General features: G+C 42.8%; 1 protein-coding gene across 1 annotated transcript in view; it reads right to left on the minus strand.

Moving 5' to 3' along the window:
• The window catches only part of TECPR2 (tectonin beta-propeller repeat containing 2), a 657,145-nt gene that overhangs the window by 587,518 nt on the left and 44,770 nt on the right, over positions 1–24,857 (minus strand). The window contains exon 4 of the mRNA XM_069207305.1: positions 18,393–18,521. Coding sequence (XP_069063406.1) covers positions 18,393–18,521 — 129 coding nt within the window. The remainder of the gene's footprint in view (positions 1–18,392; positions 18,522–24,857) is intronic.

A 24,857-nucleotide genomic window follows, 5' to 3' on the forward strand; every position in this document is an offset into this window, starting at 1 on the left:
GATGTTTTAGTGTACGGGGGAGAGCTGAAAGACTGTTACCCCCTTCAGTTGGTGTGGGGGCATAACCAGGCCCATACTGGTTGGTAGCCACCACCCCACTATGTATTTATTTATCTATTTATTTATTTAATTCCCTGGCACTTAGTAGACTTTCTGCCCCCCCACACCCCAGGGTGTGGATCGGGGGTAATTGCCCCATCTTCCCACTGGTGGGCAGAACAACTTTGGCCCCATTTATTTGGGGTGCGCCATACCCCCACCCTCTTATTTTGAAAAAAATCTTCCCTGGTCTCTGGTGGGCTTTCTGCCCCCCTTGGGGGCAGATGGGCCTTCCAAAAATAGGTGGGGGCAGATATGGCCAACAGTAATGTGCCCCCATGCGGAGCGACCCTTACCCACAGGGCTGCCCCCCAAACAAAACACGCACATATACACACACCAATCCCTGGTGCCTAAGTGGTTTCCGCCCCTCCACCCTCGGGGGCAGATCAGCCTAATAGAAATAGGCCAGTCTGCCCCCAAGGGGAGCAGAAATGGCTTCAAATAAATTTGCCCCACCCCCAACGGGGTGCGACCCTTGCCTAAGAGGTCGCTTCCCTGGTGTCTAGTGTTTTCTGCCCCCTTTGGGGGCAGATTGGACTCATAAAAATAGGCCGACAGAAATAGCCTAAATATAATAATTTGCCCCCTAGGGGAGCGACCCTTGCCTAAGGGGTCGCTCCCCACCTCTAAAAAACAAAAAATGATCCCTGGTGCCTAGAGGTTTCTGACCCTCCTGGGGGCAGATCGGCCTAATAGCAATATGCCGATCTGCCCCCGGGGGGGGCAGAAAAGGCCTTGAAAAAAATTGCCCCCCTGTGAAGCGACCCTTGCCCAAGGGGTCGCTCCCCTTATGCCAATTTCCTTTCACAAAAAATCCCTAGTGTCTAGTGGACATTTCAGCAGCCAGATCGCTTCACGAGCTGGCTGCTAAAATGCTCTGAGAGACTTCAAAGAGAAGGAAATTTCTTTCCTTCCCTTTGAAGCCTCTCAGGACCCCATCACATGATCGGAAGAGAAATGCTTTGCATTTCTCTTCCGATCGCGCTGGAAGCTCAGGATGAGGAGGAGGAGGTGGCCTCGGATGAGGTCAGTACGCGATCGCGCGCTGACGTCATCAGATGTCACTGGGGGGCTCAGGGGTGGAAGAGGAAGGGCTTCCCCTTCCATCCCTGCCCTGGGAGGATGGGAGGGAAGCACTCTAAGCTCATGTGCCAGGACGTAATGATTACGTCCTTGGCACAGCAGCACTGTGCCGGCGGACGTAACCATTAGGTCCCCGGCACAGAAGGGGTTAAATGAATGTGGAGGTGTAATTAAAGCACCTGTGTAGGAGGGCCAGAACAGTCCGGTCATCAGTGTGGGGAATCAGTTTCTCAGGAGTGAAGGAGCAGTGAGCTCTCTTTAGCGGCTTTCAACTTTGCATGTGCAGCAGACGCAGAGGTGCGCATGCAATTTTATTTTTTCAAAAAACAATCGCTAATAAATCACGCTCGGGTTGTACCAGCACGAGGAGCTTTACCATGGGTACTAGTCCTGCGCAGGACGGACGGTTTTAGAGGTAATGATAAGCGCTTCATATATAAATGCTTGGTCCAGTTCTATTTCTTAAAATGGTCAGAGTATGCATGCTTTTACAGGTGTGATTATTCTCGAACCGAGGTGCCACTGGCGACAGATTCGTATTTGGGCACCTTTTTTCTTGTTTCTAATTCACAGAGTTATGGCACAGCTAGTAAGTTCTTTTTTCACTTTTTATGGTGGGAATATTGCATGATGGGACATGTGGCCAGGGTGTCGCAGCCCCCAAACCAACCCAACCACTTCCCTTCCTGCCAGCAGCAGCAGCTGCAAACCTTTTACTATAGGATGATAATATACCAAGTTTACTATCGTTTTATAGTAAGAGGGGTGGGGCCATGGGCTATATCGGGGACGGAGTGGGAGTCCTCAGTGAGCATGTATGTTTGGCTGGTCGTCTCGGGCTGGCCAAACACACATGCGCACTGGGGTCTCTCCAACCCAGCACTGTGTTGCCAGGTTGGAGAGAGCAGGCAGAGACTTTCACTGTGCCTAGGAGTGCCCTGGCTGGGCACTCCAGCCAATTGAAACGCTGCTGTCCAGCTGCCAGCAGGGTTCGGGTTAGCTGCATGGCAGGCTGGAAGCCTGTGCCAGAGGAGCAGCACGTCAGGGGTGGTGGCAGTAGTGGCGGCAGCAAGAAAGTTAAGTTTTTTATTTTATTAATTCCCCCCTCCCCCGAAACCCCACCCCTACAAAGCACCACTAGCTGCTCCCTCTACCACCTCCTCAATGAATGTTTTCTTTTTGCATAAGAAGGCGAGTTGATTACTGTATAGTTGTTGTGTCCTTAGGTCGTGCCCTGGGTTACCAACACCCCTCCTTGTTTCCTGTTTTGTTTGCATTTTCAGTTACCCCTAAGGAAATGGTTTGGAAACGCATTGGGTCTTAAATACAACCTTCGATTTGAATGTAATTCAGCCATCATCTAGAATGAACTCTGCGACTGTGCAACAACATCTACACATCCATGGATGGGAACATTGTAAATTGCTTTTTAACTAGGTGTTTGAAAATTGGGACTGGAAAATATAGTATTTGCGTAAGAGACTGTTGTGTCATTGTTGTCTAGCTAATGGCATAATACGTTTTTGAATACTGTTTTTTTTTAATGTGCACACAGATTGTGTGATTTGCCAAGTAAGAATAAACAACTAATGATTGTTATGCCATCCATATCTTTGTAACTGGCAGACCATCCCAGCAGAACATCACTGTCAATTAAAACAGTCCAAACTCTACTTCATGGATAGCTTGATAATACCAGGTCCTGCAACACTACTGACCAAATACACTCAATAACTAAGGTCCGCCAGTCAGACAACCGAGCACAGTGATTGGGGGATTGAAAAAAACTGGTTTGCTGCTAGGAATGGAACAGTTTATGCTAAGGGTGTACTGAGAGATTATCTATTTTTCTACAATAAAAGAAAGAATAAAGTTATGTCTGGATATCCACCTGAGATTTTTATGCCGGAAATGAGTTTGGTATTGGTGATTTGTACATGTGCTCAGACCTAGATCCACAATCTTGGCCAGCATTGGGATTTTTAATTGAATGTTGGGTTTTCAATCCTTTCTTTGTTGGGAAGCATCTTACTGGTAAAAAACATGTTGGTCTTTCCTCTGATGCCCAGTCAGTGGTTATGTGTCAGAGTGAGCGTTATCAATGAGAGTTCTGTTGAGAGGTGCTTTGCTAGGTAGGACCACAGAGGGCATTAGATATTTTTTGCTAAGTGAGGGGTTTATCTAATCAATTTTTCATGTCTTGCTACAAGAAATGAATCAAGGTGATATGTGTATGCTTGTTGTCCATGGGTTTTACTACTGAGTCTTGGTGTGTGATGTAAATTTCATTTTTTCATACATCTGTATGTAGAATCATGTTGTATGAATTTATTTGTTATCATTTTAAGTCATTAGATGAGTGGTATTGTGAAGGTCGTTGCTCTCAATAATTTCCTTGGTTTCCACATCCTCCTTACGATGAGGCATCTTTAGGTTAGGACGTTAATTCAGGAGACCAAGATTTAACATTTGAGTGTTGGGCACAGGAGCATACCACAATGTCACCACAATGCCACTGACGTTGAAAGATGTTGCTGAACAATGCCTTGGTTGGTGGTGCTGAGCCCCATACAGTCTTTTTCTTTATTTTACAGATTTGTTCTCGTCCCTACACCAGGGACAGATCTAAGGCACCCACAGATTATGCATCAATATCCCTTAAATCGCTCATGTACTACATTGATGAAATAAGACTGGTAGATGTTTGGAGAAGACGTCATACCAACAGCGGAGTAAACATATTACTCAGCATTACATCACACCCCATCCTGCATGGATTCTTTTGTTCTGCGTGACTATAGTGGTGGGGTAGGTGAGCTCGATCTAGCATTTAACATGGACAATATCAGACAATTCTTCAGTGCAATTGGTACTTCATGTTCTGACCAGGGCACATTTAATGAGGCAATGGTGCTTTCTGACTAATTCACTGAAAGATAGGGTGTTCAAATGTGAAATAGCTATGTTACTCACTGAAAATGTCACAAATAACATAGGCAGTGTCTCTTCTCAGGCTACATTATGGTAGGCCTTTATGGCAGTCATAAGGGGTAGTGGATAATAAATTTCTCAACAAGCGGGAGTCCTCAGATCCATCTAAACACAGCTCCACATACAGGAAGAAGGACTCACACAACTGGAACAGTTACTGCAGCCAAACTCAATTTAAGGTAATGACATGGAAGTCCAGAAGTCAGCCACTGAAGAATTCAACAACCTAGCTGAAAAAACAGGAAGTGAAATATTTGTGTGAATATGCCTAGGCAGTGAAGTAGACGGCTGTTTGTGAATTTCCTAATGCCAAAATATGTATTAATGATCACCTATCCCAATCAATGGCAATCCAAAGAGGTACTCGTCAGGGATGCTCACTCTTGCCCCTAATATTTGCCCTGGCCATGAAAACGTTGGCAGGCACAGCCAGGGAGTGGCACTGGTGTGCAGACCTATATTTGAAGATGGTCACTTTGTTACAGCTCTATATGTTGACGACATTTTGTTATTTATAAATTGATCTGTTGAGAATCTCCTGTCAATAATTTGAGAAACACTGCGATTTGGTGCACTAATGGGAATTAATATCAACTGGACTAGAACGGAGATATTTCCAGACATCCTACTTCGATATTGAACATCCATTGAGATGATGCTCAGACTCAGTGGAATATTTTGGGAAGGCGATTTAAAGATCCAAAAAAAAATCACGATCCATGATAGTTAAGGACCTACAATAGATAAACTGGCTACAGAAGTCAAGAAATATTTTTTTTTAAACGCCCTTGCTTGCTGGGTGGATAGCCTTGATAAAATGAATAATTTGCCTTGTTTTCTGCATCTTTTTTCCAATATCCCTACCCTGCTTTCAAAATCCATTTTTTTACTACACTGGTGAGCCGCCTAACTGGGTTAGTGCGGGGTGGGTGGAATCCCAGGATTAAACTGTCCACACTAATTTTGCTATATTAAACAGTGTGTGGGTGGGGGAAGAGGTTTTAGTTCCAGACTTTGAGCTGTGTAGCTTGGTGACGCAGGAACACTATGCATTGTATTGGCATTGACCACATCCGTTGCTACTACACTTAATGGCTGAGACAGAGGCAGTAATGCAACGCAAACTAGCAACATCACTGTATCAAGCAAAGGGCTCTATATCCGAGGGGAAATATGTCTATACTATTATGCACAGGTAGAGCATGGGACTGATTATGCATATTGGTGTCAAATCCAGTATTATAGTCCCCAGATTGCTCACTGGATAATAATCCAGCGCTCCCACCCACAATGGAGAGGGGGTTGTGCTAAATATGCTTCAGAGGCATGACCTGACACTTACGGTTTCTTATGTTGAAAAAGTTCACAGTCATAGGCGCTGGAAACCCCTAGATATTTTTGTATACCACTGACTTCATAATGCAATAAAACCAAATGATCCATAGATGCCTAAAGAGTCAATGGAATTGATTCCACTTACTCAGACTATAAGGTTAAATCGGGAGCAAGGGTGGGTGACTAAACTGTATAGATGGTTTGCACACAACAGATATGCTGTGACATATCAGCAATGGATAAATGGACAATTGAGGTAAGAGAACAATGGTCGTAGATGAAATGGGTGTATTGTGCACAGGCTGCACAAGTGTCCTCTAATTACAGACATCTATTAACACATTATAAGTTGAGAGAGTGTATGTATGTGTATAGGGACCCTAGTTCGACTACACAAGTGGGACCCAAACAGAGACCGTACATGCAAGCTGTAAGACCCTGCATGCTGTTTTTATACACATAGCTGGTACTGCCCTGAGTGATCTGTGCATTTTGGAAAATGCTGGTCAAATAACCTAATAAAATGTAACCTATGTAGTATCATGCACATCACTGGTTGCATTATTGCTTGACATTCCTAAACCCAGTCATATGCTCATTGCCCTTTTGTTGTTTTTAGCGAAAATGAGTCACAATAGGATGGTGGAAGGCGCACCCCTTGAGAGTGTTGGATTGGGTGCCACATGGTGCAGATCTACTTCAGGGGCTTTACACTACACTTCTCCCTGTCAAGGCTAAGCCTAAAGACATTTGGGAACCATTTGGAACTTACTGTAGACAATAGCGGACGGACCTAAAGACCAAAAGCATTTCTCATTAAAATATATAATATAATATAATGTGAATAATTGATCAAAACACTACGATTATTAGGAATTTTGCACCCACTTTGTATTGCTGGAACAGTTCTTCTATTTTACGCTATAAATTACACTTTGCTGCACACTTTTATACATCAAAATACACGAACAGTGCTGCGGTTCTTTAAACAGACATTTTTAGAAGATATATGTATCAGTTCTTCAAGAAATGACCAATGAATTAATTTCACAGTTAACGAAAGAGAAATGTACTTGTTTGATTTTGAACACGCATAGTCCATTAACACTAGTTTCGTACTTTCATTAAATGCTCCAACATATATGTCGTTTTTTTCACCCAAGTCCTACTAATTAATGCTTTACTATAGAGGCTGCTACTCTCCTGAGACTTAAAGCTTTCTTGAAATCCTCATTGTGTCACCCTCCCCCATATCCTCAGGAGAACATGCACACCTGTTGCTTAACAACAATTCTGTTTTGTCTGTCACTTTCTGGGGCTGGTTGCCTGCTGCTTCACGAGAGATGGAAGAATCTTCTATTTTAAGAAACCTATTGTGATTTGTTCACAATGTTTTTTTTCTTTATTATGGTAAAACGGAAAAAAATCTGCCCCGACCTGTAACATAATGCAGAGCCTAAGTGCAAAGGTTTTCAGTGGCCTTATGGTCTGTTCGTCATATACATTTCCAGTGTTATGATTAGAATCATAATCATTCCATAGTAAATTAAAATGATGTTTGGATGATACAGTGAATATGTCATTGCAATAATGGTTTCAACAAAATCAGCCCTACATGTTGCGAGACTAGTCATTGATACTAGCACTATCATGACATTTTACTTCTGTGTCTGGATGGTGTCTCTTGTGTAACCTATGCCCAGCTCCGTAGTGCCCGTAGTTATGAGGCAGTTGATAAGCTCAGTACTCATAACTTAAAATTTGACATACTGGTCTCCTAATTAGGCTGTTTAGTTGCTCTAACACAACATGTATCTGTCCTAGTGTCTACAGTGTCCTTCTCACATTCGCCACAGCTCCTTTCTATCATCAAGACCCTCATATAAAGAACCAGATCAAAATACTCCCGTCAGACTTTCTGACGTGAAGAATGGCACTTCTGTTAACACATCTGTGCATCAAGAATGCCTTTTGCGGGTCGGAAATAGCGATTTTTAAGAAATCGCTATTTCTGATTCGCAAAATGCAATGTATCACATTTGCGAATCGGTAATAGCGATTTCTTAAAAATTGCAAATGCTATTACCGAATCGCAAATTGCGATAACGGCCCCATTTGCACCTATGGGCCTGTCGGCCCATTTTTGCGAATTATTTGCATTTCCAAAATTGCGATTTCATAACTGGAAATCCCAATTTTGGAAATGCAAAACCCCAGCGTGCGGGGGCCTAAAGCCCCCTCTGCTGCACCCCAAAAAGTTTTTTAGGACATGTAAGGTGCACACATGCCAAAAGGGCATGTGTGCTTTACAGGTACATTTTAAAAATGCATTTTAAATGCATTTTTAAAATCTGCACATGGTTACCACCAAGTTCAACTTGGTGGTAAATAGCGATTCCTTAATGCCCAATTCGCATTAAGGAATTGCTTCTTACATGTGCTTTAGAAATCGCAAATAAGGAATCGTTATTTGCGATTTCTTATTTAGAGAGTCGCAATTTGCGACTCTCTAAACAGGGTCGCAATTTTAAGGAATCGCTATTTTAGCGATTCCTTAAAATTGCTTTCAGAATGCCTTTGATACATTCTGAAATGGCTTTTTGCATTCGCGCCGTTTGCGAATGTAAAAAGCTTTGATACATCTGGCCCACGATTTCTTACAGCATAAACACCGAGCTACTGGTAGCAACACGCTGGGACAGTAAATGTCGTCCACTTTACATCAACATTCTCCCACGGAGTACAGAACACAACCTCAACATTCTATTCAACAGATTACTACATGGCCTTTCATTTTTACAAAAATAACACAAGAAAACCATACATGGCAAAACAAATATAACCAATCAGATAATATATAACATTAAACCAACCTGTACTAAAACAAAAAACTTGTATTTTTAACTAATAAAGGACCTTATGAGAATGAACTAAAGATGACATAAATATTACGTACATTTCAAGCATATTAATCGTTGAACCTGCGAGGAAATGTTATCATTCTACTGCTGCGCCGCAGCATTGATTCAGAATGACAATCATTGGACATGGGTACCATTTCACCAGCTTTCTCACCCCCACCATCATTTTCAGGTACAATGATTTCACCATTCTCAATACCACTTTTGCACCCAACTCTCTTGTTACACTCAACGTTGTACCACTGCCCACCACTTTCAATTCTGACACTATTGCCTTCCAACTCTAGTATTTTAACAGGTGGACCAAACCTGGATCCGTATTTCTGAATGTGTACAGGTTTGCACACCAGCACCACGCTACCCACTTTAAACAGCATGCATTTAACCTTATTCTTTTTATCATAATATTTTCCTGTTACTCCTGTGTGGTTTTCACTTTTGCCCTGATACAGTCATCTAACTAAATTTCATCCCTTTAACTCACTCATTCATCCATGCCAGACAAAAACAAGTAGCAGCCTCCCTTCCTCATGACAGTTCAAAAGGAGAAACCCCTGTAGAGTGGTGGGTGGTGCGATAAAACAACAACATCAATTTGATAGCATTCCCTTCAACTTATCCATTAGCCTTCACCCACTGGATGCAAAAAACATGAGGCGCACGTAGCCTCTGCTCCTTTCTTGAGGATTCAGACTTCCTTGATCCTTACCAAGTGGGCTTTCACCCGGCTCATTCTACAGAAATAGTTATCCTTTCGATAGTGGATGACATGCAAGAGGAGACTGACAGAGACACCACTCAAGCCTTCATTTTTCTTGATCTCTCAATGGCCTTTGACACAGTTGACCATCATCTTTTAGTTGACCCTGTCAGGGCTGTGGGACTACAAGGGTCTTCTCTTTCCCCACACCTTTTCAATCTCTACATCCACCTCTTGGTTCACTCTCTCAAAAATATGAAAGTTAAAATATATAACTACGCAACAATATGCAACTTCTCTTCACAATTGACGATACCCCCAATACCAAGAAGCATTTCCAAAACACCATGCTGTTCATCAGGGATTCGATGAACAGCAATAATTTGAAACTAAACTCTGATAAAACAGAGATAGTAATTACTAAAAACAAGCTCAGTCTCTGAAGCCCTTCCTTTTGGTCCCCTGAGATGGGTATTCCCCCCCCACTGCCCCCCCCACCCCCCAAGCCTGGTCGGTAAAAAGTCTTGGTGGATTAATCATTGACAAGGATCTCTCACTGAAACCGCAACTTGGCTCTGTGATATCCTCCTGTTTCTTCCAACTTCCCAGAATCAAGAAGATAAAAAAAGTTTCTCACTGTCGATGCCTTGATCCAAGTCATAATAACCTTGGTTATGTCAAGGATTGACTATGCCAATTCCCTTTACTTGGGACTACCCAACTATCTCACCCATGCACTCAAGTTGGTGCAATACTAAACCGCCTGGCAGATCTACCAACTCCCCAAACACTCCCACATTTCTCAAATGACAAAAGATCTTCACTGGCTCCCAGGTGCCCAGAGATCCGTATTCAAAACATGTTGCATAGAATTTAAATTTCTCCACATTAAATGTCTAGCTTTTATTAAATCTTGCATCCAGATGTAGACTCCCATTAGAAATCTTAGATTGACCCATTTACACTATCTGGTGATCCCTCAATTCAACAGGAAAAGGACACAGGGAGCCAGATTCTCAGTCACTTCCCCTCGTATTTGGAAATCCCTCCCCTTGGAATTCAAGGCAGTGCTTAATAATGGGAAATTTAGACAGATGTTTAATACTTGGCTATTCAAGCAAGCCTAATAAAAATAGCACTCTATTCCATGCAGGGCTAGTTCCCAGAGCGCCAAGAAACTGTTTGGCATATGTGGCTATACAAGATATAGTAACATAAGATAACATAACATTCTCCCAACACCCTGTTTGCGGATGATAGAGGAAACTCTGCATGTTTTGGTAGCAGTGGCTTGCAAAAACAACTTAACTTCACTTGATACAAATTGTACCTTAGTGTCTGACACTAACATATCAGGAACACGACAACTACTTAGGATGTAAGCTCACTCACAAACTTCAACTCCAGCCAGTTACTGTAATAGTCCATCATGACCAGAGCAAAACAAGAATTGGCACTAAAGAATTAAATGAAGCCATAATGTCTAAACGTACTGCCTCCCACTGGCAAAACGTTAAATCAACAGGACACAGTGGTGGTGTCCTCACTTTCATAGATTTGTCACAACTTGAACAAACGATACACTCCTTTACAATTTGGTCAATTTCTTTATCCATCGAAGGCCACCAGAAAATTGAACACGTCTCTTTGTTATCACAGATCCCAAATGATCATCATGAGCTTTGAGAATAATGTCATTTCATAGAGAAATGGGATGAACAAATTAGTCCGCCCCCAACAATAATCCATATTCATTGACAACTCATCCAGCACTTTAACAAAAGACTTCAGATCTCTCTCCAGATTTCTTGTTCAGGGCCAGCCATACTTGATAAAAACATATTACAGCACAAAGTGTGGCATCTTCTTTCAAAGCCAACTGTCAGTCTTCTTCAGTGAATGCACCAATCTGAGGTATATCAACTCATGCAATAACGCAATCCTCCAAATCCTCTTCACTTTCACACTTTGTGAATTCATCACTAGTTTGCCGGAGACAAGACAGATAATCCACACCCACATTTTTCCTACCAGGAATATATTCAGGAACAATTACAATTGTTGGAAGTCTAGCTATTCTTGGGGAAAACCCTTGAACATTCTTCACATTGACAATGTAAATCAAAGGTTTGCAATCATTTGAATGAAAAATCTCTTACCTCATAAAAAACTTCAAAATTTAATGACTGCCTACCTGTAAGCTTAACCTATTTAAAAGCCTGTTGACATTCTGCACTCCATTTAAATGTTTCACCTCTCATTACATGCAAGAAAGGGGTCTGAATCGCAAGGCATAATCCTGTATGATTTGTGAATAAAATTCACACATACATGAAAATAATTTTAACTCTGTTTTGTCTATAGGAGGTCTAGGCTCCACTATGCTCTTGACTAAACTGAGCTTAGGTTCAATGCCCTCAATGGAGACTAAGTGGTCTAAATATTCAACATTATGAGTTAAGAACACACATGTGTCTCTTCTAAGAACACCACCATGCATCTGAAGCCTTCTTAACACCTTGTCTAAGATCTTATCATACGCTTCTTTGTTTGATGGATAAATTAAAACATCATCTTGGAATATTGATAACCCTGGAAAAGAAAAAGGAAAAAACAATGCAGCTGAAACTAACTTGAGAGAGAATATTGGTAGGTTCGAAACAGTGATACGAAGGCAGTGCAATGTCTTGAGTCCAGTTCTAGTTCAGTTTAGTGGTATGCGAAAGTCCAGTTTTGTGAACCAAATTGCTTGTTTCAAAGCAGTCAAAAATTCACTAATGTTGGGTAAAAGGTGTAAATCTTCCCAAATCTCTTTGTTGAGGCAACTAAGATCTATACAAACCCTTAATCTGCCATGTTAAGTCTCACAATCAAAGGCGACAACCACAATGAGGAGTCAACAGGTTCAATTATTCCTCGTTTACATAATGAGTCTAATTCTTTATCCAGATCTTTCCATATACTGAATGGTACATTTCTTAACTTTAATTTTATAAAAAAAATGTTTAATCTTCCCAATTCTCCTGAAAATACACAAGGATACTTGCTCATTATTTGTTCAAACTTATCATTGTCGTGCCAAATAAACCCTGGTGAGATCAATCCAAAATGTTTACACCCTCAAGGGCTAGATACATTTTTCCAGGTATCATCCTACCTTTATATTCTAGTATATCTTCAATATAATTTACTAGATCAATTTTACATCCTTCACATTATAGTACAGTGCAATCTGGTGTAAATAATCTCCTTGATCACCCAGGTGGCATTATATAATTCATGCTTTATCATGGTAATGTGTGCCACTGAGTTAACTATTAAGTGTTACATTTTTTCATCCGCTTTTACATACACACAGGGATCTACACAACTATTAGGATCCCCAACTTTCACATCATCACACTGCACTGCCATGACCATCTCTCATATACTTTTCAAACTTTCTTCTTCATCCTAAGAGAATCGTCAGTAACACATCTGACAGTCGAAGGGGTATTAGATTTCACTCCCTGACGAACTTTAGAGAAATGACCTCTCTTGTTATATAGTCTACAGATAACACCTTTGGCTGGACATTGCCTCCCCCCTTTGTTGTGTATACAGCTGTCACACTGGAAACAGACATTCTGTTGTGCAAAAAACTGTTTAGAATTATCAACACTAACTCCCTGCTGTCTTGTGCCTTTTCAAGAAATATACTTTTACTACAGAAATTACATCAGAAGTTTGAATTGTTACTGTCCAATTCCTTAGTTGTCAATTGGGAAGTCTTAGCCGTTTTGATGGGTACTTCTAACTATAGATTCGCCATAGACAACAATGTTTGCCTGATGGATTTGTTGCAACAATGACTAATATTGACCAACTGATCTGCAAAGTTTTCAAATCAACAGTCTGCCAATAAGCTCTGAACCGTCTTGAAAAACCTGTGTGTCTGAGTACCACCAGACTTGGTTGAACATCAAATGTGGTCTGAAGTCGATTAACTGTTTCCTGGTACTTATCCAGCTATTCACCCTCTTCTACCACTAATTTTGGTAAATGTTTCAAAATGGCTCTGCCGTCAAACCCCAACGAATGAAGCAACAATTCTTTTTCCTTTCAGCACAGAACCTAAGTTCTCCAATTGCTCCCAAACATGTCTTGAAGGCATGAAACCACTGGTTACACTGAATAGGAGGCTTACAAAAAATGGGGAGGGAGGATTCACAGATTGTATGGTAGAACAGTATTTGTTATGTTAAGTACAGTGCTTCACCACTAATGCTCAATATACAGGATCTAACTGGAGATAGGTATTTAAGAAATGTATACTATACCAATGACTTCAGCATAAAAACAACTTCTATACAGTGTGTGCTACTCTTTTGAGATGCTAACTATAAACGTATATATAAAAAAATGTAGTTACTTCATAATCAATGGAGATGTGAACAGCATCGTTGAAGATTTATCTACAAAAAAGTACAATTATTCCCAACACAAATGTTTACACATATGATGCCGCATACCTGACCTCTTTAGAAATATCAGCTTAAAGATGTGTTTGATCTGTCAATGGTGTGCACATCACCGCTACTAAAGTTTCAACAGTCAATGGTGTCCATATCACCATGTTTTCTGCCCTACACCATAAATAATAAATCTTTTGCAATATGATAGGAACAAATGTTAAAGTTACCACACCCCTGCTTTACAACAAACGCCTTCCAATCATGAATCACGCTCATTTTGTAGCAACCGCAATACAAACATGATCAGATTTACCCTTTGAACATCTCCGCAACAACCTGCGTCTCACACACACGTCAGGGTGGAACACATGAAGGAGGAGCATCTCCAGTGACGTCACATCTCCACCTCTTAACAACAAGAGAAGGCCTCGGATGAATTGGGGTTTCAAATGATATCATGCCTTCTCACTTCGTGCAACTTCAGGCAGGAAATTAAATGACTCTGTAGGTTCTGCAACATTAAAATACTTCCTGTGTGCCTCTATAAAGTAAAAATTACATGCAGGCCAGGACCACCTACAAAGGCTCATCAAAATCCACGCTTCGTAGACCGAGAATTGAAACAGACTGTAAGTCAGGTCTATGTCAGCAACTCGCTAGTCACCAAAAATGATGTGTTGGTTGCAGCAATAACCAAGAAATGCAGGAAAATGAAGAAGGTAAGATTTATTACAGCATGAGCTTGAATCTTTAATGGGTCAAAGTATTAGAATAAGACGCTAGCAGTGGAAAGCTTGATGGCTTTTGGATCACTCTGTCTAATGTTCTTAAATATTAGCAAAGGTGTGATTATCTCAGACAGGACTGTTGTCTGTTACTACAGGTATGAGGAGCTTTTGTATGACTAGCCAAACTCCACACTCATCCTTGGAAGATTTCAGTGAGTACATTTTAGACAAAAAAATGTGCAAAACAAAATGATAGATTAACAACCCCCCAAACCGTCAGACCCCTCCCCCCCAGGGTCATTAGCCATCAATATATGCTACCTATCGCAAAAAGTACCAAGAACAATTGAGTTTGTGGTGAGCGCTTCATGAATAGTTACCACTGATTTCACAAAAATATTTTTTTTGCTCAAGACAACATGGCCACGTTTGTATTGTTTACAGTGCTCCCAGATCTCAATCTCACATCCAACCTATTCCGATATAGCAAATCACATAATACATCCAACCCAGCACGGATATGTAATGTAGCTGGCTAACATGATGCTTCCAACAGAACTATTATCAAGATATTTAACATATAAGCATACAACACAACATGTTAGACATAACATCACATCCAGTACATCTCAGATGTACCACATATTCTTCTATCAAAGGGCTCCCAGCCAGCACTTAGACAACTTAAGATCTTAGATCTGCCTATATAAATATCAATTCCTCAAATTCAACAGTGTATTAGAGAGACCTCACAGCATGCACAAAGCATACTAAAAAGGTCTCTGGCAGGACTGAGCATATCATATTCAACCCACCAGACAATAAGTACCTTCACAGATCAATACCCCGAAAATCCTAATCTTCAATCATCAAAAACAATGACACTGCACCCGGACAATGAAAAATTACAGATATGACAGATATGTAAAAGGGTGTCCAGCATTCAAACATAAGACCATTCAGTCAGTAAAACCTGGGGAAACATTGCTGCAAATATCACAGAGTGGGGGATATGTACTCAACTTGGAATAAATCTGGGGTGCAAACTTCGAATTGTGCATGAAAAAGGATTAGCCTTACACCTGAAGTCAATGCCTAAGACAAAAGTCTGGTAGATGGGAATTTTGCACTATTGGCTCCAAGTCTTGATTTACCAATCCCAAAAGAGTGAGAAAAAAAAAATGATAGCAACCTCTTAGCTCAGGGGAAAAAACTAAAACTCACCTCACTCCTATCACTTACACTCAGATACTACAGCCTTAGCCAACCCTAAAGGACTGCAGCAACAAGATGATGATGGATGTAATGCTTGAATGAATCTTAGCCACTATCAATCGCAAGGGCCACATTCCAGTCCATCCTTTTTCATCCACTATTCCAGTCTAGACAGAGGCTTGCCTTATGCAAATCGGTACTGACCCTGCTCCTCATGGGAACAGTCTGTCCCAAACTGCCAAGCAAGTCCTCCTCCAGAAGGGATCACTAGCAACCCCAGACTGGTTTTATCCCGCTTGGGGTTCGTCAGTGAGAGTAGCTTGAGCCCTTCGGCACAATGAGCACGGGACTCATGTCTGGGAATACCCACTGCGCTTAGGTCGTCAACGGCAACAACAACACAGGGTTGGATGGAATACTTTAATTAATCTCAACCACTGGCAATCGCTCGTGGGACATTCAGTACCGACCATGTACTTCTTGGGAACAGTTTGTCCTTAACTGCCAGACGAGGCCACTCACAGAGGGGACCACGAACAACCCTAACCCTGTGTCTCGCTGCTTGGAGCTTGTAAGCATGATGTAGCTTGAATCCTATTCCACAGTAAGCACAGGTTACAATTTTCTTATTTGTGCATGGCTGGGTCCAAACTGAGGTGGCACTGTGTACAGAATAATGAAAGACTGGGATGCGGTCCAAGATTAATTCAATCATTCCATCAATCACTTTTTTGTATACTTCAGTGCTACACCCTAAGCACAACAGGTATGCCCCCGTGCTCACTGTGGTACCAGAACCAAACTGCAGCTGACTGATGAGCTCCAATCAGGACGAAACTGGTCTTGGGTTGCTTGTGCTCTAGTTCAGGAAGGATCTAAGCTGGAAGTTTGGGTTCGGCTGTTGCCATTAGAGCAAGGTCAAGACTGATTTGCATTTAAGCATTCCTAACATAACTGTTTTGTATACTTCAGATTGAAATACTAAAGGACCAGCATAAAACCACAGCTAGTTCACTGTTACTATGTTTCTTTTGCACAAACGACTGTGAAGTGGCATCTGCACCTTTTAGTGTGCTCAAAACAACCAAATACAATTCAATGCAAACACAGGTTATGGAACAGAACGATAACCTGTGCCTCCTAGCTCAGACACCAAAAAGAAAAACAAGCATTTTCAATGCAATGGGTCTCGCATTTGCTCGAGTTAGAGCTATAACCATTGTAATTTCCTAACTGGATTTTTCATGCCACATAAATTGAAAATGAAAAGAAAAACAGTTGACATAAGCGAGCCAATTCAAAATGCCATGGCCACCATAAGCAAGAGCGCAAAGGAGAGATACAAAAAGTAAGAGACGTTTGCTCGCTTTCTAACAGTATCAGCAATCATGCAATTATCCATGTAACAGAGGAAGGCTGCAAGGTAGTAACAAAACCGCCCCAAGGAGGGGCAAACGGAAAGTATTTACCAATGATACCAAATAATTTTTGAAAGGCAAGCCCATGCACAAGTTAAAGTGGTTGGTGCGTGGAGGGTGTGGTTAAAAGCCCACTATACTTATAACAGGCCAAAGCACTTCTGCGCTTGACCTAATAAAGTCTAGCCAAGGTATGCAATTCTAGCAGAACAGAGAAAGGTATATACTAATTGCTAACTTGTTGGCCTGTGAAGTGAACATCAATTATTTTCTTCACACTGGGGCTGCAAACTATCAATATTTTTGCGGGTGAATTTGTCCTCTTCCATGCTCTCCATGCTTGCTTTATCTTGGTGAATGATAACTAAAGAAATACAGTGTATTTTATTTTATGAGAACTAGATTAGAGGAATTACTTGTCCATATAGAAGAGTTGCTTTCCTTCCAGGTGAGCATGTGCAACACAGACTCCTTTCTTCTTCACTTCTATTGAATCATTTTCTTGCTTTGAACACGTCTTCATCTAGACAGTGGCGGCCCGTCCTTTAGGGCAGAGGGGCCACGCCCCCCCACCTTTTGCCCCTCATGAAGAGTGTCTGTCAGGCTGAACAAAGGTCAGCCTGACAGACACGCTCCATGTTCAGCTCAGGCAGCAAAGAGTGAGACATGCGCGATTTGCGCTCACTCCTGGCTGCCTGAGCTGAACTTTGCTGGGCTGAGGAGATCACAGCTCCTATGGGCGTGACCTCCTCAGCTCAGCAAAGGTGCCTCGAGGCCCTCCCCTGGGTGACGAGGAAAGCATCACCAATTGACACTCTCCCTGGGCGCTTCAGGTTTAAGCCCTGAAGTGCCCAGGGCGAGTGTTAATCAGTGACACTTCGTCACAGAGTGGGGTGGGGTCAGCAGTCTCACTGACCCCATCCCACTCTGTGACGAGGCTGTGATTGCTGCCTTCCCTCATTGGCTGACCTAAGGTCGGCCAGAGAGGGAAGGCAGCAGTCCCAACCCTCCTGGAGGCTGAAGGTAAGTGTGTGTGTGTATGTGATGTTTTAAATTAAATGTTTGGTGCGCGCGTGCATGTTTGAGTGTTGTTAATGGATGTGCGTGCGTGTGAGAAAGAATGAGTGTGTGTGATCTTTTAAAATAAATGTTTGGAGTGTGCATGCATGTGTGAATGGTATGAGTGTTGTTAATGGATGTGCGTGCGTGTCTGTGTGAAAGAATGAGTGTGTGTATATGTGTCCCGTGCGCCCCCCTCCCTCCTAAAGGTGCCGGCCGCCACTGCATCTAGAAGTTTCCACCTTGTGGGCATGGGAAATTATAAATTCACATACTGCAAGGTGTTAACTTACCTCAAGCAAAAGGAAAATATTTCTTATACTTGGGAGTCAGTGGGGAAAGTATAAACACCGTGAACCATCAGGAAGAAAATGATCATAATTTACCTGTTTATTTCTTCCAGGCAATGAAGAGACCAGCTGAAAAATGGCAACCCGTCCAGAAGCTGTACCCACGGCAACCAAGTCATCAAAACAGCTCAAAAGTTTTGTAACAGTTATCGATTCAGTTTTTCCCTAGCAAGGCAAAACAAATATTATGAATTGCAGACAGTACAAAACAGGCACACAGGGAAAAAAGAAAAATACATACTTGACATATTTCAGTATGATTCTTTGAACACTTTTACGTTTTTGACCATGTATTGTAATACTTACAAAAATTGCAATATTCAGTTGAAGTATGGATTTCCTCATAATACTAACTCCTGTAATTATATAATACTCAGTGCTTTCTAAATCAAGGTTATATATGATGGATATTTAGGAGTTCCATCCATGAACCAATTGAATGAAATCAGCTTTAGGTGTGTTTTTGTAATCCTCTGCTTAGATGATGATGTTATTATGATCGGGAACATCCCGCAAATCAACCAACAAGAATTATTTGTGTATACTGATTTTCAAGTAGCCCTTTTACACACCATGTTCTGATTTTGATAAGTATGTTTCACTGCTGTTCTAGCCTTAACACATGAATGAGTCCGCTGCTGTCATACATATGAACCAAAACTTTAGGTGAAGTATGTGAATGTCTACAAAATTATAACCATTGTTCTCGCTCACATAAAATTGTAATTTGAAGAAGGTTTGTGCCGGAATAAAAGCACAGTGTTGCAAACTGACAAGCAAAGTTTCAGATGTGGAGGGCATACATGGTGAATGGCTGGGCCACATCTATGGTTTTGTAAATGGTAAGCAAACTAATTCTGTGATCCTGATGCACTACAGACCTTCTCCTGATATTTAAAGTTTTTTTTGTCCAGTATAAAGGTGTCTGGAGGCAAACTGTCTTTTAGCAAATGCACTCTACTTTGAAGAAACTACAGGCTTTAAGGGGGAATAGTGAGATAAGGACAGGAGTAATGCTCTTAAAGCAGCATGTATCAAGGCGAGGAGGACTACCACACCATTTGAAGTTGCTTCAAGCAGACAGGGCTTATTTCGCTATGTCATAGATTACGTTTTTCTGAAGTTTAGTTTCACACGCTCAAGTAATATTTCTAAAGTTAAGAGTCTGACTGGAATAATTAGACATTTATAGGCAGGTAGAAGAGGTACTGCACATCATTCCAAAGTTATTCCATGGAGAAGGACTGAAATAGATTTGGTTAAGGGTGAAAACACTTGCAGGATTGTTATTGTGCTATAGGGATATCTTAAGACATCTGAAGGTTGGTCTTAAAGAGGTGTAGGTGTGGTTAGGTCTGTTGTGTTTAGATGTAGGGCACACAAAAACTCTGATAAGAAAAAGCCAAGGTAATATGATTCAATATATGTTTATTGTTTTTGTTCCGAATATGAAACGATAATAAAGCAAAACTAAACCCAGACCCTTAGCCCTGTCCCAGACACCCCCCTATGCTGGGTTCAGGGTCTCACAATGAGTAAAACAGGCTGGGGCCTACAACGTCCTCATCTAGAGCCAACACAGTACTCCTTCTGGTACAGATAGCCATAAAACATCTTATAAGTGTAAATAAGAGAGCCTTCAAATGGGTAAAATCTTTAGTGCTCTTAATGTCCTTGTATATGTTCTCTTGCATCGTATGAGAATTTTTCCTAAAGGCAGCACCATAGCCTCCTAAAGGTATGTCCATTCTTTAAAAGTCATGCAATTTTTTTCCATGGCCAAGATACACTTATACCATTACTGCTTGGCGTTCCCCAGTGCATCAGAAGAATCTGTTTAGCCTGTGAAAGCATAGCAGTAATAAATGGTTATCACTGTCATTCAACTTAATATCACACCTTCAGAGACAGAAGGTGTCTCAATGTGCATAACTGCCCTAATTACTCTAGTGACTGCTCTCAAAACCTCCTCAATTTCTTATACCAACACAGGACATATTACTGTCCTTCTAATCACAACTTTCCAAGGGGAGGTCCTGCAAGATGGCTGCCACCTTGTGAGGTTCAGCAGGGCGGGAGCAATAATCGGTTATTAATCCTAGTGGGCCGCAGTCCTGAGGTGCCTATTCCGCTGGCGATTGATCGCAGGACACCTGTGCAGTGGCGGATCGGCGAGACAGGCCAGCTTGGTGGCAGAGACTGGACCCAGGCTGGCCACGCAGAGGCCGGTTGAGCCTAGCGGACGGACACGGATGCACGAGGTGGAGCTGGGCCCAACGCAGGCCTGGAGCGGAGTGGTGCCGGGAACACTGGCATCACTCCCGGACGTCTGTTGATGTCGATGGTGAGGCCTCCGGGCCCCTTTGGGCATCAGCGCGGAGGGGCGCAGGAAGTTTGAGATTGATGGCGGGGGCCGGATTGCGGCCCTGACTGGCAGCAGTGATAGGACATGGAGCTTGGGGGAGTGCCGGTGTCTGGCAGGACCGGGCGCGCCGCTCCTGGTGTTCGTCTTTGACTCCTGACAGATGTTGAGGGGCCCCCTGGCCATGTGACCTGGGACGCCGGACCTTGACCTGCGAGGCCTAGGGGAAGGCCTCAGCACAGAGGGGCTGCTGTGCGACACCAGGAGTCGTTTAGATGCCCGGCTGTGGAGCTGGGGATCCTGCACCACAGTGGACATTGTGGAGACCGGGCCTGAGAGACTTGCTGAGGGCCGGTCAGACGAGGGGTGTGGCCGACGGCCCTGTGACTGAGAGGAGTCCGACTGGGAGGTGAGCTGCTGGCGGCTAGACTAGTCAACGGTGCCTGATGCGCTGCTGAGGGCCCTCTGGCCAAGAGAAGTTGGATTGTGACCTGCAGGCTGGGCTATTCGCAGGTGCCCGGTGTCTGTGTGGTGAGACGATCCCAAAGGGGGGGGGTGAAGCAGTGACCGGACACAATGGGGAAGACAGATCTGAAACAGGCGAAACTGGCTTTTGATGGTTACAAAAAAAAAGTGCAGCCAAGCGGGCCTATCAATGGAGGAGCTGCCTCAGGAGGATGACCCACAGCTACCCTCGGTCAAGGCCATGTTTCTAGACCTGAAGCACAGTCTGGCGGATATAGATACCAAGCTTACCCTCACTCATGTGCCAGGGATGCCATAGCTTGCCATTATCCATTGGGAACCAAATCCCCTTGCAAAAATTGAATCCTTAAGAAACCTCCGCTGTTTGCTATTGGATGCTTTTGAATTGAGTTGGGCATACGAGCATAGCCTTTAGCTTATTCTGATTGGCAAAGTAAATTAACATGGCTAATAAGAAGATAATATGCCTGGCAAGGACCCAACTTGCAGATTGAACCAGTTGTGGTATCAGTTCCAGTGATCTTAGAGTTAAGAGTGTTGTAAAAAGCTTTATGTGTACTTAAGCAGGGATATCAATCAGATCCTCTAGATTTTTTGCCAGGTTTTATGAGCACTGATCCACTAGCTTCAGATATAAAAATATTACTGCTAACTGTTCTATAAAACGATTATAAGTCTCATTAGGAGGTCTAGTAGTTGAGGGTTGTGCAATACAGGGGCCATGGATAAATAGCTCCTTAATCACTTTCCCTTTAAGCAACGAGTTCTCCAGCTATTCCCTCTATTCTGTTGTGATCTTCTACATTCCCACTAGAGCCACACATTCCATTATCTGGCCTTCACTCACCTGTTCTATTCTGTACAGTAAGTGACAACATCCATAGAAAGTACTCAACTTTTTTACTCCTCTTACCACCCATCCCCTGTCATCCCTAATGACTAAAATAAAAGATTGGGTCTAATACTTCCTGACACTAAAAGCTAAGTCTGCCTTGTTTTTCCCTTCACAAAATAAAATAGAATAGCCAAACTGTTTTATTTCTATCAGCTGGGCTTTTGGGGTGTTTCCTCCTGTCCTAGCTGAACCAGCTCTCAACTGCTTATGGCTCCAGAGAAGCTCCCCCTAGCAATTTATCATTCTTTAGCTGTTTCTGCAACTGTGTTGTATGTCCTTTACAGATACAGGCTGGCTAATATTGCAGTCTTTCCCTGACTGTAACCACTTACTGACACAGCTAAGCGTCATCTGGTGCTGTCAAGGGCTGGTTTTCTGGGCGATGTCTGGATCAATATTTTGGTTCAGAGAAATTGCCACTTATCTTCGGAGCCAGTACCAGACACCAGAATGGATACAAGCTGTCCAGCAATGCTCCAGAGAATAACACAGTAGGAAGGAAAAAACTGGAGACCAGAAAAACCTTCAAACTGGATAACAGAGAAGGAAAGTGAAGAATACAGGAACTGGAGAAAAGTGGAGAATTGACAGAGTTTAGTGAGCGAGCAACGGCATGGAAATAACTGCATCGCAACTGGACTTCCCAATGGAGCTCTTTTTACAGTGCAGAACAGGTTATGCACTAATAACAAAAGGGTTTCCCATTTTGGACTGGGAAGAAACCATGAGGGTAAACAGACAACAATTTAATTAGATATTTAAAAAAAACTATATAGTAAGCTGTTTATGTGTGCAGGGTAAAGGTGCTGATAAAATTATTATTTGTTTTACATACAGCATATGCCACAAATCGGGATGCAGGAAGCAAGAATTTCTAATATGCACTGGCCAAGGACACTGGTACATCTTCAGCCCTACATGTTAGGAGTAGAACCCCGCAAAGATAATCGGCTGTGCCGCAGCAACAGGAGAACTTGGTGCCATGACAGATTCAGTGGGGACAAGAGGTAAGGTTTTAACATTACAGGGGTTTGACCAACCATCACAGGCCTCTACAGGAGATCTGGCCCCTGCTGGGTGTTCCTCTTTAATAATTTACTGACCAAAACAATCCACCAAAATCAGCAGGTCCCACCGCCATCAATCGGGTAAAGCATCTCACCTGTGGACAAACTGCTCACTCACCTGCCCATGTTGCCTCCATTTAGAGGTCAGGCTGGTCACCTCTCACTTTCTTGCGGGTGTAGTCAAACCGCAAGGCCCTCAAGCGTCTCCACAGCTGAGCTCAGTTGCTTTGGACATACAACACTCCACCAATCACAACTTCTCCTCATGTTCCTCCACAGTTTTCCCTCATGCGCACTAGCCTGGCTGCCACTTGTAAGTACTGGAATTTTAACCCAACATCCTTAATACATAGATGCCATGTGCTCCTAAAGCTCCAGTCAGGCTTCATTCCACAACAATTGAATCTGCATATCCAGGTCTTCTGTTTCAAGATCTCGGTACATTTTGGCTGCTGTTTTGAGATGAAAAAGGGAAGGCTGGGACAGAGGAGAGGCAAGACATCCTGATCTAAACCCTTCCTTACAATGCCTTGGCAAACACAGTTTAAAGTCCAAACAGAAAGAGCACCCACAAATCACTGCAGACACAAGAGCCACTGGAGACCAACTGATAAGAGTCAGTTAAGAATCTGCAACCAAGGCACACAAGCACGAGGCCATGATAAAAACAAAACAAACAAGTGCAAGCTATTCACGCGCAACCCCATAATATCTAATCCAAATATTAATACAGTATACAAGGGAGGAAGACATTTTTGTTTTGCATAGCAAAGGGCACAGGACGAGGGGCAGATTTGGAGGTATCCACATTGAGAAACCTTTACCATTTCTCCATCCTTAAGTCCAAGCCTGGGAGGACCAAACTATTTTCAGCATTTCTTTTACTAACCAAATGTATTGATCTTCAATGCGAGCTGCAAAACAGCAAGACAAGACTGCAGACCATCAAGTCAATAGATCAGCATAAAGAACACACTAGAAAATCAATCCCTGCGTCTAGTCTGTGATATGCTCACTACCTGGCCCAGATCATCTTGTGCTTATGAGGGCAACCCCGGGCTACATATAATGGGTCGCTCAAGCTGGGCACATCAGTCCACCCCTTCCACCATTTTGCCACAACGGGGAGCCTCGAGGACCTCCACTTACGAGTGATGTCTCGCTTGGCCACCAACATCGTGACCTCAACAAAAGTGCTGTCCGCCCTCCGCATTCTCCAGCAATCCCAACAGCGCAACTCGAGGAGTGAGGACAAGTTGGCAGCCCAACACTGCAGAAAGCTCTCTCCCGTTTTCCTCCCTGAAGGGCACTAATCCCAGGCAGGACTAAACAACATGAAAGAAGTCTGTATCCAATAAAGAACGCCTGGCACAGTTTGTCTGGGTGGACTTGAAGGCTTGGTGAAGGCGCTGTGGTGTCATATACATGCTGTGCAAGTAATTAAGTTAAATCAGCTGGAGGTGCATGGAAATCACCAGTTCCCTTGGGGCCAGTCTAGCCTCGCACCAGTCCACATCATCAAGCTCTCCCATCTAGGCCTCCAATTTCCACCACAATCTTAGGAAGGGGCCTGGGGCATTAGTGGTGAGGGAACAATTAATCAGAGAGCTAGCCCCTTTCTGCAACTTCAAGAGGCTAAACTCTGGAACCTGGATGTCTGCGAGGATGTTGGCTGTAAGGAGGTGCCGCAA

This window comes from Pleurodeles waltl, chromosome 9 (assembly GCF_031143425.1).
Source record: "Pleurodeles waltl isolate 20211129_DDA chromosome 9, aPleWal1.hap1.20221129, whole genome shotgun sequence".
Lineage (NCBI taxonomy): Eukaryota > Metazoa > Chordata > Amphibia > Caudata > Salamandridae > Pleurodeles > Pleurodeles waltl.